Source organism: Bombina bombina, chromosome 7 (assembly GCF_027579735.1).
Source record: "Bombina bombina isolate aBomBom1 chromosome 7, aBomBom1.pri, whole genome shotgun sequence".
Lineage (NCBI taxonomy): Eukaryota > Metazoa > Chordata > Amphibia > Anura > Bombinatoridae > Bombina > Bombina bombina.
The window spans coordinates 349,432,329-349,447,754 of NC_069505.1; the positions used below are offsets into that span (position 1 = coordinate 349,432,329).

The 15,426-nt window shown below is 43.6% G+C and overlaps 1 protein-coding gene across 1 annotated transcript in view; it reads left to right on the top strand.

The window, feature by feature from the left end:
- STAB1 (stabilin 1) overlaps positions 1-15,426 on the top strand; it is a 1,127,460-nt gene that overhangs the window by 423,622 nt on the left and 688,412 nt on the right. Inside the window, exon 22 of the mRNA XM_053721023.1 lies at positions 7,388-7,499. Coding sequence (XP_053576998.1) covers positions 7,388-7,499 — 112 coding nt within the window. The remainder of the gene's footprint in view (positions 1-7,387; positions 7,500-15,426) is intronic.

Here is a 15,426-nt window from a genome sequence, read left to right on the forward strand (position 1 = left end):
ACAGGTAATTTTGTAATTATTTTAACTAGGTAACTATTAAATAGTTCTTAACTATTTAATAGCTATTGTACCTGGTTAAAATAATTACCAAGTTGCCTGTAAAATAAATATTAATCCTAAAATAGCTACAATGTAATTATAATTTATATTGTAGCTATATTAGGATTTATTTTACAGGTAAGTATTTAGCTTTAAATAGGAATAATTTATTTAATAAGAGTTAATTAATTTCGTTAGATTAAAATTATATTTAAGTTAGGGGGGTGTTAGTGTTAGGGTTAGACTTATCTTTAGGGGTTAATCCATTTATTATAGTAGCGGTGAGCTCCAGTCGGCAGATTAGGGGTTAATAATTGAAGTTAGGTGTCGGCGATGTTAGGGAGGGCAGATTAGGGGTTAATACTATTTATGATAGGGTTAGTGAGGCGGATTAGGGGTTAATAACTTTATTATAGTAGCGCTCAGGTCCGCTCGGCAGATTAGGGGTTAATAAGTGTAGGCAGGTGTCGACGACGTTGAGGGGGGCAGATTAGGGGTTAATAAATATAATATAGGGGTCGGCGGTGTTAGGGGCAGCAGATTAGGGGTACATAGGGATAACGTAGGTTGCGGCGGTGTACGGAGCGGAAGATTAGGGGTTAATAATAATATGCAGGGGTCAGCGATAGCGGGGGCGGCAGATTAGGGGTTAATAAGTGTAAGGTTAGGGGTGTTTAGACTCGGGGTACATGTTAGAGTGTTAGGTGCAGACGTAGGAAGTGTTTCCCCATAGGAAACAATGGGGCTGCGTTAGAAGCTGAACGCTGCTTTTTTGCAGGTGTTAGGTTTTTTTTCAGCTCAAACAGCCCCATTGTTTCCTATGGGGGAATCGTGCACGAGCACGTTTTTGAGGCTGGCCGCGTCCGTAAGCAACTCTGGTATCGAGAGTTGCATTTGCGGTAAAAATGCTCTACGCTCCTTTTTTGGAGCCTAACGCAGCATTTGTTTGAACTCTCGATACCAGAGTTAATTTTATGCTGCGGCCAGAAAAAAGCCTGCGGAGCGTTAACAGCCCATCTACCGCCAAACTCCAAATCTAGGCCTAAGCATTAAAAAAAAAAAATACTAATACATTTGCTTTATACTAACATAATGACTGTTGCTAGCCTTGCAAGCTTCAGATTCAAACCCAGATTTTCTCCTCTAATTGAGTCAAGTGATGGGTGGAGTTTAGCTATTAAAAACAATTGCAGCAAACATAAATGTAATGACTTTCCTGATGTGTTATTCTATAACAAGACAACATAAGTGTCTTATAATTACCAATTTATTGTTCCTTTAAATTTGCAGAATCTATATCTATCTATTTATCAAACAATGCTGCCATCTAGTGCTCTAGTAAAAGTATACAATTTTTGCCATAAAGTGCTGCAGAAACGTGCACGCTTCTAATCCTACCTACCTGCTTTTCACCAAGAGACCAAAGTAAATTTGATAACAGAAATACATTCCAAAGTTTCTTAAAATGTTACCCTCTATCTGAATCATAAATGAAAATGTTTGGGTTTCATGTACCTTTCAATCAGTTGTCTCAAAGTACCGGCCCTGAGGCCAAATGCAGCCCTCAAAATAGTTTAATCTGGCCCTCCCTTGTTTATTAGGTAAATTATTCATTTGGCTCCATCATGTTTTTAAGGTTCTAAGTGGTGTAGCAAGTTGATGTTCTAAATAAGGTACTCACAAGATAAATATAAATACAAGCATGCATTGTTTAGTGTAGACTCCCATTATGTACTGCTTGGATAAATATCACTTTTTATTCAGTTCCAGAATGATCACTTCACTTGGCACTCACAAGATAAATATACGCTGTGTTTGTCTATTGTGGACTAAAACTCCTACCATGCACTACTACTTGGGTAAATGTGACTTCCAATTTCTAGTAAACTCAGTTCCAGAGCACTCACTTTGTTCAAGTGGCCCCCATGGGGGTAAAAAACTTGGCCAGTAGCCCCCGGATACAAAGAGCTTGATACCCCTGCTTTAAATAAAATGTTTCTATTGAAAAGTACAGTTTTTCTTCTTAAATGGTAAGAGTCCACAGCTGCATTCATTACTTTTGGGAATTCAGAACCTGGCCACCAGGAGGAGGCAAAGACACCCAAGCCAAAGGCTTAAATACCTCCCCCACTTCCCTCATCCCCAGTCATTCTTTGCCTTTTGTCACAGGAGGTTGGAAGAGAAGTGTCAGAAGATTGAAGAGGGTAGTACTCTTCGAAAAGTACTCTTCGAAATGGGACTGAAGTTTTTAAGTAATCCTGTCAGCCTCTCAGTAAGAGCATGGATGAAGGTTAGAGTCCGGAGATGCAGGGAGAGTCTTTCTGCGAAACCATTACGACTCATATTAACAGCTCCTAGGCAATCAGCGTTGACCAGTTTCGCTGCCTGCCTTTATTCTCTCAAGTCTATGTCAGAAGTGAGGCTACTATCTGTCACACTTGAAGGGCCATGTTCCTGTTCCATGGCATAGATTGTAAGATTGTTTCATTTTATTTCAATGTGAATGTAATGTTAACAAAGGAAGTTAGGGTCCCAGTGGAACTCCTTTATCTTAAGTGGAATCAAGTGTTAATATCTCCTGAGGGGGGTTATTGAACAGGGGGGACTTTTATCATGTTTGTTATGTGATTCTGTCTGCTAGTGTGTAGTGTTGCTTGGGCTCATGGCAATTCGGAACATAACAACCTTATCAACAGCTTGTGCGGGCCTATTAAAAAGCGTGCCTTTTTTGGGGGCTTACACGGTGCGCCTCGTGACCGGGTGTGGTTACATTGTATTTCCATTTCTGAACGGGTGGCTACACAGAGAGACTGTTCGTTAGTTGTCTGGTTCACAGGAGTTGGTGAGTGCCCCAGCCATTGGAGGTGTAAGGTGCCATTTAGTGTTTGCCCATATTTGCAATCCCCTAGTTATGGATTAGTCTGATTTTTTAGAGACGGATATCTCCGATTCGGAGGATATGTCTTGTGAAGAGTATGAAATGGCCCGGGTTATTCACGCCCATCAGTTATGTTCTGATTGCTGTTCTAGAGTACTCTCTTCCCCCGAGTCAGGGAGCTTAGAGTGCATTGAGCCATCCGCCCCCGAGAAATCCATGTCCTTCTTTTGCTACGCAAGCAGGTGTCCCTATGGCCATTACTCCTTCTCCGGAAGGCGGCTTGTTTCCTCCAGAGGTTACTGCACAGTTCCACATGGCCATATCTATGGCGCTGGCACATTTATATCTCCCAGGAGAAGTATTTTTAAGGTACTGTCCGTGTTCTGTCAACCAGGGCCCGTCGAGCGTAAGATCACCTTATTCAGTTCGGCCTTCTGGGGAAGTGTTGGCCTCTGAGGCTTCAGGGGCCCCACCCTCAGGGCCGGGGTCGTCTACCGATCCGGCGGGGGATCATTTTGCCTTCCGTTGTAGACTGGCACGTCTTCGTGTCCTACTACAGCATATTTTTCGTGTCCTACTACAGCATATTTTGGTGGTGCTTAAGGATTCCAGCCCAGGATTGGGCCGAGGGATACTCGGTCTTCTGTTCCGGATGGCAAACTGGGTTAGACGTATGGGGATGAAACCAATCTCCTTGACATCTCCTTTTCTTTTCTTTTGAGTATTGGTTCCAGTTCTGAGCTTGGGAGACTGAGGCCTCTGATCGGAGGGTCCGCTGTTAGCATGCTTATTCTCCGTGGGCGTTCACCCAAGGATCTGGCTAGGGCATCATTGTAGGTGCTGGAGGTCCTTTGGACCGAAGTTCTCCATTCCCTGTTCCTCTTGCAGGTTACTGGGGCTGCTTGTCCCCCTTCTTGGGTGGTAGGGTCATCAGTGTCTGGAAGTTTGAGCATGTCCTTCTTCCTTTTTCATTCTCTAGCTTGCTCTCATATATGGGAGCGCAGGGCTTTGGGTTATTCCCATTTTTCCCCCGGCATTTTCCCCTGGTCAGCTTGTCTGCCAGGAATTGTGAGACTCCCATCGTTATTTCTGGTGCGATACAGGGATTTCTGGGAGACTGATCCTGTAAGGATCTTTGGAAATTATATTGTCTTCTCCACATAAGGGTCAGTTTGGAGCCTGTTCCTTGTTCCCCATGTGGTCTTCTGACTCTGGGGTGTTGTCCTTCAACCAACTAAGTGATCTAGCTCCTTGGGGCTTTCAAGTGGGGGGTCCTGGGTTCAGATCCCCTCCGGGTGTGGGGTGCCATCTTCTTAGGCCTGTTTTGATGTCTTTCCAGGCTCTTGGGTCTGAGTTCAATGTGAGTGTCCAATGTCCAAGGACATTGGGATGTGGGATGCCCTGCCCAGGATGCTCTCCTCCATATGAGGCAGCTTGATGGTTCCTCAGGGGGTTGGAGCATCGTCCAGTTCCGGTTTCTGGGTGTCTGGCTTATAGCCATGTCTCTTGCTTGAGATTTCAGGGGCCAAATTCTGGATTCGGTCCTGGGCGTTTCAGTTTCAGCCCTTTGGTTTTGGAACATCCGTCTGGGGTTCGGTTTTGTCTTTAATGGGAGACTTGGGAACTGCCTGACGGTTAGCTTTTCAGTCTCTCAGATGGGATCCTACAATTTTCATCAGGGGCAACTATTGCACCCTGCTGTGGGCTCGGGGTTTTTGTGCCAACTTTGCTGGTGGTAATGGCCGAGTGGTCTCGTCTCAAATTGATATGGTTTTTATTGTTTTTTCTCTACTCCCTATTTTCCATGCCTAGGGCTTGGGATGTAATTTCTTTGTCTTTGTCCAAGCAGTCAAGGTAACCTAGTGGTTAGCTTTGTGGCTTTGCAACTCAAAGGCTGTTGGTTCGTATCCAGCTGCTGGCGCTGGATGTCCATATTTATCCTTTGGAGTATCTCTATATCCGTTGAGGCCCCAAGGGTCCTTGTCTCCTCATTTCCGAGGGGTTCTTCTCTTCCTTGCGGGTATGAGGTCATGGGGCTGGATTGTGGTACTAGGATGCTGTAGTTCATTGCCATATGTTCCTTTTGTGTGGTCCTCCTTTAGGAAGGGTGCTTTGTAAGGGTTCTGGAACCCGGGCACGTAATTTTCTGTCATGGCTTCCTGAGTAGCGTGCCAGATTTAAATCACGGTCAGAGTTGTCCTACCAGGGGTTCATCTCCTTCTTAGGCTCCTCTTTTCTCTTCCTGAGGTCTGGTTCAGAGAATTGTGTATTTTCGGTCTTCGGTCGTTCCCTGCTTTTTGGGCTGGGTCCCTTACCTCGGAGTGGGGGTCTGGAATCTGTCTGCTCTGTTGAGCCTTGACTGTGTACTTGTTCCTGTTCTTTTCTTTCGGTGGGGAGTCCTTGATGTCCATCCTCCACTGGTGGGATTTGCTCCTGGTGCTGGACGCTCTTCTAGCTGATCCTTCTGAACAGGGATTGTTGCCGTTATTTTTTGGAATCTCTCTGTGGGATGGTGTCCCACGATCTCTTAGGGTCAGCTTTGCTGCCTTGTGACTGGACATAGCGAGTTCTTGTTCAGTGGTGGTTCTGTGTTCTCACAGAGAGCTTTTTTTATCTGCTAGGACAGTTAGTCTACCTATGTTTGTCTAGTTTCGCGGTTGGAGGCTAGACTATGGGACTGGAGGAGCTCATAGCTTCTCAGTGCACCGTCAATTTTATGGTGCGGTGCCATGGTTTCGAGGGTGGATCTTTGTTCTTCCTTGTGATCGCTTTTTCATGGGTGTGGAGTTTCTCTCTGGTCCTTGTCCTTCTAGGATGTTCATTTTCTGGGACGGTGGTCTTGTAGCAACCTTGGTTTTGCTTTGATCCGTTTGAAATTTCTTCATACCTTTGTGGGTGAACCTTTGGATTGCTTATTGGGGCCTCTGTTCTCCCCCTCGGGAGTAGAGGGAGGTTTTCTTCTTGCGAGTCGGGGGTAGGTTTCGTGGGAGTCGAGAGCCGTGGGGCTTGACTCCCCGGAGGTCTATGTGCTCAGTGGTCTCTAGGGATTCCGAGTGGTCTCTAGCACGGCTTTGTGGGTTATTTAACTGATGGGCAGTTTCTTGGGCCTTTCCGTTTTTTTTCCCCTTGTTTTTTAGTGATACAGTTTTTTTATTGGGTGTTGGGTAATTTCAGCCTGTGGTGCCTTTTAAAGGGGCTGCCTTCTGTATCCGTCCTTTGTTTGCATTCAGTGTCCTCTATAGATTGGGTATTGTTTTCCCAAAAGTAATGAATGCAGCTGTGGACTCTACCCGTTTAAGAAGAAAAACTTAAATTATGCTTACCTGATAATTTTCTTTTCTTCTGACGGGAACAGTCCACAGCTATTTCTCCTACTGTTCCTTGTTTCCTTGGCAAAATGACTGGGGGATGAGGGAAGTGAGGGAGGTATTTAAGCCTTTGGCTGGGGTGTCTTTGCCTCCTCCTGGTGGCCAGGTTCTGAATTCCCAAAAGTAATGAATGCAGCTATGGACTCTTCCCGTCAGAAGAAAAGGAAATTATCAGGTAAGCATAATTTAAGTTTTATAACCCATAGCTTATTCTTATTGCTGCAATAATACACTCATATTTTATTGGATACCCATCCTATGCATGTTAACCAGTTGCCACTGAAAATTGTGCTTTTTTCACTGTGTCAGAGAAGGTGGAGTGCCTCCATTTTACGCAAGTATGGTAACATTTGTCTCACCCTGCAACATTCTACACAGTGATTTGTTAAATCAGAGCACACACTTATTTACATCTGTCCCTAACTGAACACATCAACAAAGACTAAGAACATTAACTCACCCAGGCTTTCAAAACTTCTATCCCTGCACTAGATTTGCAACTTTTTTTTACATTCTGCTAATACGTTTCTTATGTATAAAGATTTTTACAATGTAACTGGTAGTTGCAGAAATATGCACATGATGACTTTATATAAATATATTCAAGGCCTATATACAGAGATGGCAGAAGCTCTGTTTATTCCAAGAAAATTATTGTGACAAGAGGTCACAATTTAAGGCTGGAGGAAAGGAGATTTAATCTCCTGCAATGTAAACATTTTTTCACTGTAAGAGCAATAAAATTGTGGAACTCCTTACCAAAGGAGGTAGTGAATGCCAATACCTTAGATGCAGTTAAAAATGGGTTGGATACATTTCTGGCTATAGAACAGAATTCAGGGATATGATTGCTTGTGTTAAATGGGTCACCTTTTAATGATATTAATTTAATCTCAACTGGAGCTTTTTTGTAAGTATATTTGAATTGTATAGGTTGGAAGAGATGGAATTCAGTCTTTTTTTCAACCTCATCTACTATATTACTATGTTAGGTTACATATAGAAATGGGTTTAGTGCTCTTTTAACTAACTGATCAATTTTTGATTTATTTATCACATATCTTTTTAGCCACATAATTTCATATAGTTACATCTTTTTCAGTGCAACGATGGTATGAGAGGAAATGGCAAATGTCAGTGTTTTGAGAAGTTTAAAGGAACTGTCTGTCACATTTGCTCCAATCTAAATAAACATGGGCATGATTGTGAGGAAGGTGAGAAGTTATAATACTGTATAAATGTTATAAGTAAACTACATTTTAATAATTAAATTGTGCCTAAATATAATGTGTAATGCTGTAAGCCTTTGTGAACTGCCCAGTATATCAATGCGTACCTCCTAACCTTTCATAGATACCTTCCAGGATTTGGAGGCCTAGTCTGAGTGATGGAGCCTTGTGGGAAGAGCTGAAAGCTTTCTGTAGGTGGCACCATGATCAGCAGGGGTGGAGTCTAAGAGTGGATGGGCGAGTAGTGAAGAGGGTTGGGTGGGCCCTGGACTTTGCTAGGACATGTTGAGGGCAGGGTCATGTCAGTCCTTGTTTTCACTTTGGAAACCAGGAAATTTTTTTAAATTTTTATTTTTATTGAGGCAATGAAATAAGTAAGGTTACATTCACAGTTGCAAGGACAATATCTCAATCAATATTATATGACAATAATTCCTGCAAACAAACATAGATACACTTGGCTATTTTGGGAACATGGTATTGCCCTTAATAATGCCTCTTTTCTTATAATAAATTAACATAACATGCAAGCGTCAACAGTGTAACTTAGGGCCACTTATGGGCCCTGCAATCTGGTACTTATTAGGAGACAGAAACTCTCTGGATCAAGGGTTTGCAGTATAGGTCTTACAGAAAAGAAAGAAAGTGAGTTTTGAATAGTTGTCAGCATCTTAAGACAATCACTGAGGTATTTGTTAGGTTCTGAAGGGGGGAACATCTGGAGGTCAACTCATGAATACTGTGAAGGGGTATTTCCCCGAGAATCGTGGTCAAGATGTGGGGGAAGGGTAAGGTAAGAAAAGGGAGAAGGGATAGAGGAAAAAAAAAAAAAAAAAAAAAAAGGGGGGGAAATAAGGGTGTAAGGCAAAGGTATGGGAGATAAGGAAGGGTACGCGCAGGGTTCTACCAAGTTCTCGGGGTTGGGCAGAGACTACTACACTCTGCCAAATAGGGAGTGCGGAGGATAAAATAAATAATCCCTAACCGCACCAAAAATACAGCCCCAGTAGGGGGGAGGGGGGGAAAGGTAGTGTTAGAGGAGAGAGCTTAGAGGCTCCCCTCCACTACCGGTGTGTGTTGTATGTCACTTAATCGTCTTGTATAGGAACCTATAGCCAGGTAATCTCAAGGGCGTGGTGGAAAAAGGAAAAGAAGAGTAGGAAAATGCTAGGAAGAGGAAAGATAGAGAGAAGGTGTCAGAGAGTCCAGTTAGGTCAGGAAAGTGTAATGTGCTTATGTTATATATCGGAGTATAGGTCAATGTATGGGTGGAGAGTCTAAAGGGTGCTAAAAGTCTACATCAGGGGGCAGATAAGTCACAAAGTATGGGTAGGTACGAGTAAGTGTATGGTAGCTGTCCTTTTAGAAGGTTAGTGGGGAGGGCAGGGTATAGGGAGGGGGGTAAGAAGTGGGGGAGGTGGAAAGATATAAAGAGATGGGAGAAGAAGACATAGTCTTCAAAATACCTTTATGTAGAACAATAATCTGAAATCATCAGTGAGGTACTGTGCGAGATCAACAGTGTAAGTCAAACTAGTGTAGACCTCAAATATAGCTGCTTTAGTAAGATGAGTGAGTATAGAGAAAAAAGGAATTGCAGAGGGAAAGGTGGTGGATAGGAGAAGAGGTAGTAAGAGAAATACCAACAGTAGAAGACACCAATTCGTAAAACATCATCAGTGGAGCATTATATAAGGTAACAGTGCAAATTAAACCCAGAGAGATTTCAAATACAATCTGTGCTCAGCTTGCAGCAATGTCTATAAAGCAAATCCCTACCTCGTCGCTCCCATAAGGACAGACCTCTCTCAGATCTAGAGGAAGTGATAGTAGATTAAGCAGTATCATGGCGAGTATGGAAGATTTGAGCTATAGAAGGCTAAGGGAAAGTGAGAAAGGAAGGGATGGAGGAAAGAGATGGAAGGAGAGGGGTAGGATAGGGGGTAGTAGGCCTTCAGCAATCCGAGAAAGGGAGAGAGGGAAGAGAGAGGGGGATATGGTAGTAAGAGGGTATTAGAGCTGAAAAAGTTAGTGAGGGAGCAGGGTATAGGGAGGAGGCAAGAGATGGGAGAAGTGGAAAGATAGAAAGAGATGGAAGAGGAAAACATAACTATCAAAACATCTTTATGTGGGACATTAATCTGAAATCATCAATGAAGCATTATGCACGATCAACAGTGTAAGTCAAACTAATATAGATTTCAAATACAGCTGCTTTTGGCAATTAATAACGTCGATGTACCATACCAGTATCCCAGTATTTCCCCTCAGGGCAATGGTTTCCCATGTCTAAAAGGAAGCGGTAGTAGGTTGGACAAACAACCTTGGCGATGTGTGAGTTGAGAGAAGAAGGATTCAGGCAAGGGAGAAGAGAAGGCGAAGGAAAGAGGAGATGGCCTAGTAGGGTTAGAGAGGTAGGAAGGGTAGAGGGGCAAGCAGTGGATGAGTGCGGTTGGTTGGGGGTACCAACAGTCTAGGCGGAAAGGAAGGGCATTTAGGGAAAAGAGGGACTAGGATAGTAAGGGAGGTAATAGAGTCAGGAGGGTTGTGATTAGAGCAGGGTATGGGAAAAGAGGGATAAGGGAGAGATGATAGAGAGGAGGAGAGACAGGGGAAAGCGACACAACCATCTGAGGTACCTTTATGTAAACATTAATTTGGCATCATAACTGAGACATCATATACAACAAACATTGCAACTTTAACTTATATGAACAGTAAACATTTAAGCTTGAGCAAGATGATCTTTCACATGTACTTTACCAGTTCCCTAGCCACCTCCAGGTCTCGGTAGCCTTATCAGTTCTCTTGAAGGAGTGAACTAACACAAGTGTTCCATACTCAGTCTACTGGAGGTGAGGGAACAAGCCAAGCAGAGCTCTGCAACTTGGGATGGGGAAAGGAAGGGAGTAGGGAGTAATATACGAGAGCGTCAATCCCCTGTACATTACCAATTTTTCAGCACCACTATGGCGCCAGTAGATGACTCAATCCTTTCGGGATTTAGGTAATAATGGGGGATCTTCACAACACCCCCTTAGGGATAGATAGGCAATCATGGGGTTATTTCTGATGGTGTAGGAAGGTAAGGATCATCGGCCAGGATCCTGTCTGGGTGCCTCTTGTCTTTCCGGGTTCCACGCTTGGGCTCCCACTCTCAGTAGGGGTCCTGCTCTCTGAGGTCGTGGAGGGTCCTCAATTCCATTTACAGGAGGCAAGTTCCAGACTCTTAGCAAGTCCTGCGCCTGACGTGGAGTAAGAGCAGTGTGTTGGAAACCATCTTTAGTAATAATTAATTTAGTGGGGAATCCCCATCTGTATCGAATTTGGTGGGCCCTCAGCGTTCTAGTGGTTTCGTTGAAGCTTCTTCTTTGCTGAAGCGTGAATGAGGACAGATCAGGGTATAGTGAGATGTCCTTAAACTGATCCGGGAGCTGGGGTTGCCTCAGGGTGACTTTCAAGAGTCTGTCCTTGAAGGAGAAATAGTGCAACCTAGCTATGGTATCTCTGGGTTTATCCATAGGGAGGTTTTGCGGCCTAGCAGCCCTGTGTATTCTGTCAATTCGTGCATCTTTTTCCCCTGATGGACCTATGATAGATCTAAATAGTGCTTGAGCAAATTTTTCTAGCTCCTGTGGCCCTACAGACTCCGGAATTCCCCTGATTCTAACATTGTTCCGCCTGGAACGGTCCTCCAGGTCCGCTAATTTCGCCTCTAAAGAGGACACCTGGTCCGCTAGATTTTGTGTATAACTGACCCAGTTTGTGTGGTCCACTAATAAGTCCTCCTGTTTGCGTTCTATTATGTCTGTTCGTTCATTAACTGTAACAATGTCTTTTCTGAGGTCGTCAAAGGACCTTTCCAATTTGTCAAATCTTCTCGTGAATGACTGGGTCTGTTGCTCTAGTAGTAGCTTCATAGAATCCATGGTGATCATTTCAGGTTGCCTGAGAGAGGGTGGCGAGCTCCTTACACTAGCTCTCCCCTCTGATAAAGGTGGTGAGACAGATCTTTCATCATCTGATATGTCCGGTAGTGGGTCCCTGATGGGTTGGAAATGGTCCCGAACTGTGTGTTTTGAAGAGTTTAGTCCTTTTGTCTTCTTCTTGGCTTGTTGTGACATTATATACCAGATGTTGTAACAGATAGTGGCGGAATGTCAATAGGTAGTTGCAGGGAAAGAGTAAAACCTGGCGGGTTCAGTTGGAATACACCGGTAGGGAGGGGCGCCACAGGATTTAGCAAATCATGGCTAAGTTACTTATGCCATGTAGTTAAGAGAAACAATTATTATAGAAGCTGTTGTATTGTAGAGGTCTGGTAGTTTCTGTGGGCAGGGGGCTTTGATAGAGTGTGGCTCTCCTCAGGGGAATTGCCACCACTGGGCACAGCCGGTAAAAGGATGGAGGTTATGACCCGCTCTGGGGAGCAGAGCGGGAAAGGTGGAGGAGAGTCACTATAGAGCGGTGGCAATCTGGGATGTATAGAGGTATCTTGGTTTTTAGATTATGGTAAGCAAGGAAGTTCAAAGTGCTTTGGGATGTTGCATTGAGTCTCTGAGCCCACGGGCTATTGTGGGTATAAATAGAGGACTTCTATGTCTGAGTGGAGGGGGTGACCACAGGGAGTGCAACAATTTTGGAAGATAGTGCCTCAGTATCTGCCGTTGTTAGAATAGGGAACTCCGCTGCAGGGTACGTGTGGTGGCACAAGGGACGCAGTGGTATTTCTGATTTAGAGTAGGAGGCAAGTGGCTTCCACTGTTATCAGGGTGTTGCTGCCACTCAGGCTAATAGTAATACATAGGCTGGGAGTGCTTGAGAAAATTCTATCCTGCTTCTGTTAGTAAATCTCTCAGTTTTGAGTGGATAAGTACCTCCAGGTAAAGTAGCTGGATATAGTATCTGGGACAGCAGTGTTAAGTTTTAGGCCCAAAGCGTCTACTTGTAAGAAATGCAGCTAAGTTTCAGATGGGGCTTAACACTTGGTTGTAATCAAGTGAATCTAGCGCTGCAAAAGTTAAAGCGGCAGTAGAGCCGGGTGGTCCTAAGTAAGGGTTTATGTTATTCTCCGTAGCTGTGGTCTAAGCTATGGCTGCGGCAGGCTTAACAGGGCAGTCCGGTGGGTACCTCCAATGCACAGGGAGGTTGTTACAGACTCCGAGTGTGGATGACACGTGGGTGAGCGTTCCGGAGCGGAGCCCCGACCCTCCGGAACTTAGTGTGCTAAAGTCACTCACCCTTCCTGGTCTTCTTATTCCGCCACTGTGGCCTCCAACCCTCCCAGCAGCTTCTCAGCAGAAGAGCCTCCTCTGATGTCTCAGACCGCAGCACCGCTTGCACTGCACAAGTCGGCTGTGTCCGTCTTCCCCGCAGCTTTCTGATGACGTCACTCCATGATGGCAGCTTTCGCGCCTTTCTGCTTCTGAGTCCCCACATATGTATAGGTAGTATGGGACCAATAACCACACACCGCCAGGTATGTTTGGAAACCGGGTGCCTTCCTCAGCAATCGGAACACCTTGGATGGGGTGTACTAGTCTTTGCGATGCTGAAGTTTCCCGGGCGACAGGTGCTTCTCCTGGAGTCTCTGATGTAGAATGTCAGCTAGCGTCCTTGGTTCTTATCAGATATTTTCCTGCAGCAACCAGCAGCAGGCTAGTCTCCTCAGCTAGATAGTGCTTTAGGTAGTCTGAGAGACAGGTAATAAAATAATAAAAAAGGGTTTAAATCTAAGGTTTATTGTAAGAATGCAGGAGCTCAATGAAAACACGTCTGCTCTGGTCTCAGGCTAGCTCCGCCCCCGAAACCAGGACATTTAAATTAAAGGGAAGATACGGGAGAGACTTTGGTGCAGAAGTCCCAAACTGTGACAATCCTGCAATATGCAAAATGGCTGTGAGCTCTGTATTGCATGATACTTTGCAGTGTGTTAAAGGGCCAGTCTACTCCAGAATTGTTAATGTTTACACACACCTAGATTACGAGTTTTTTTGCTAAACAGGCTGCGAAACTAACGCCAAAAAAGTTGCGTTATGTCACTCTCCATAGCTGGCATTACGAGTTACTGAAAAGCCTCCTTGTGCGTGTGATATGGTGGCGTTAAGCTCCATCAATGGAGAGAGAGTGTTAGAAAAAAAACTAACACCTGAAGTACAGAATGAAAAATTTCTGTAACGCAAACCCATTGATGTCTATGGGGGAAAAAAGTTACGTTTAAACCTAACACCCTTACATAAACACCAAGTCTAAAACCCCTAATCTGCCGCTCCCGACATCGCTGACACTAATAAAAGTTATTAACCCCTATTCCACAGCTCCCCAACATCGCCAACACTAATAAAAGCTATTAACCCCTAATCCACCGCTCCCCGATATCGCCACCACTATAATAAAGTCATTAACCCCTAAACCTCCGGCCTCCCACATCGCCACCACTAAATAAACCTATTAACCCCTAAACCTCCGGCCTCCCACATCTCCACCACTAAATAAACCTATTAACCCCTAAACCTCCGGCCTCCCACATCGCTGCCACTAAATAAACCTATTAACCCCTAGACCGCTGGACCCCCACATCGCAAAACACTAAATTAAACTATTAACCCCTAAACCTAACACCCCCCTAACTTCAAATTAAAATTACAATATAACTACATTTAAAAAAATAAAAACGTACCTGTGAAATAAAAATAAACTCCCCGACATCAACAACACTATAATAAAGTTATTAACCACTATTCCACCGCTCCCCGACATCCCAACACTATAATAAAGTTATTAACCACTATTCCGCCACTCCCCGACATCACCAACACTAATAAAAGCTATTAATCCCTAATCCACCGCTCCCCAATATCGCCACCACTAAAATAAAGTCATTAACCCCTAAACCGCCGGCCTCCCACATCGCCACCACTAAATAAACCTATTAACCCCTAAACCTCCGGCCTCCCACATCTCCACCACTAAATAAACCTATTAACCCCTAAACCTCCGGCCTCCCACATTGCTGCCACTAAATAAACCTATTAACCCCTAGACCCCCACATCGCAAAACACTAAATTAAACTATTAACCCCTAAATCTAACACCCCCTAACTTTAAATTAAAATTACAATATAGGGTAACTACATTTAAAAAAATAAAAACGTACCTGTGAAATAAAAATAAACCTAACATTAAACTATAAATTAACCTAACAACTATTCTAATAAAGTAAAAAAAATACTACCAATTAAAAAACCTAACACTACGAAAAAAATTAAAAAATCTAAAATTACAAAAAAATAATAAACACTAAATTACGAAAAATAAAAAACACTAAGCTTAGAAAAAACAATAAATGAAATTATCAAAAATAAAACCAATTACACCTAATCTAATAGCCCTATAAAAATAAAAAAGCACTATAAAAATAACCCCTATACCGCTGGACCCCCACATCGCAAAACACTAAATTAAACTATTAACCCCTAAACCTAACACCCCCCTAACTTTAAATTAAAATTACAATATAACTGCATTTAAAAAAATAAAAACGTACCTGTGAAATAAAAATAAATTCCCCGACATCAAAGACAATATAATAAAGTTATTAACCACTATTCCGCCGCTCCCCGACATCCCAACACTATAATAAAGTTATTAACCACTATTCCGCCACTCCCCGACATCACCAACACTGATAAAAGCTATTAATCCCTAATCCACCGCTCCCCAATATCACCACCACTATAATAAAGTCATTAACCCCTAAACCGCCGGCCTTCCACATCGCCACCACTAAATAAACCTATTAACCCCTAAACCTCCGGCCTCCCACATCTCCGCCACTAAATAAACCTATTAACCCCTAAACCTCTGGCCTCCCACATCGCTGCCACTAAATAAACCTATTAACCCCTAGACC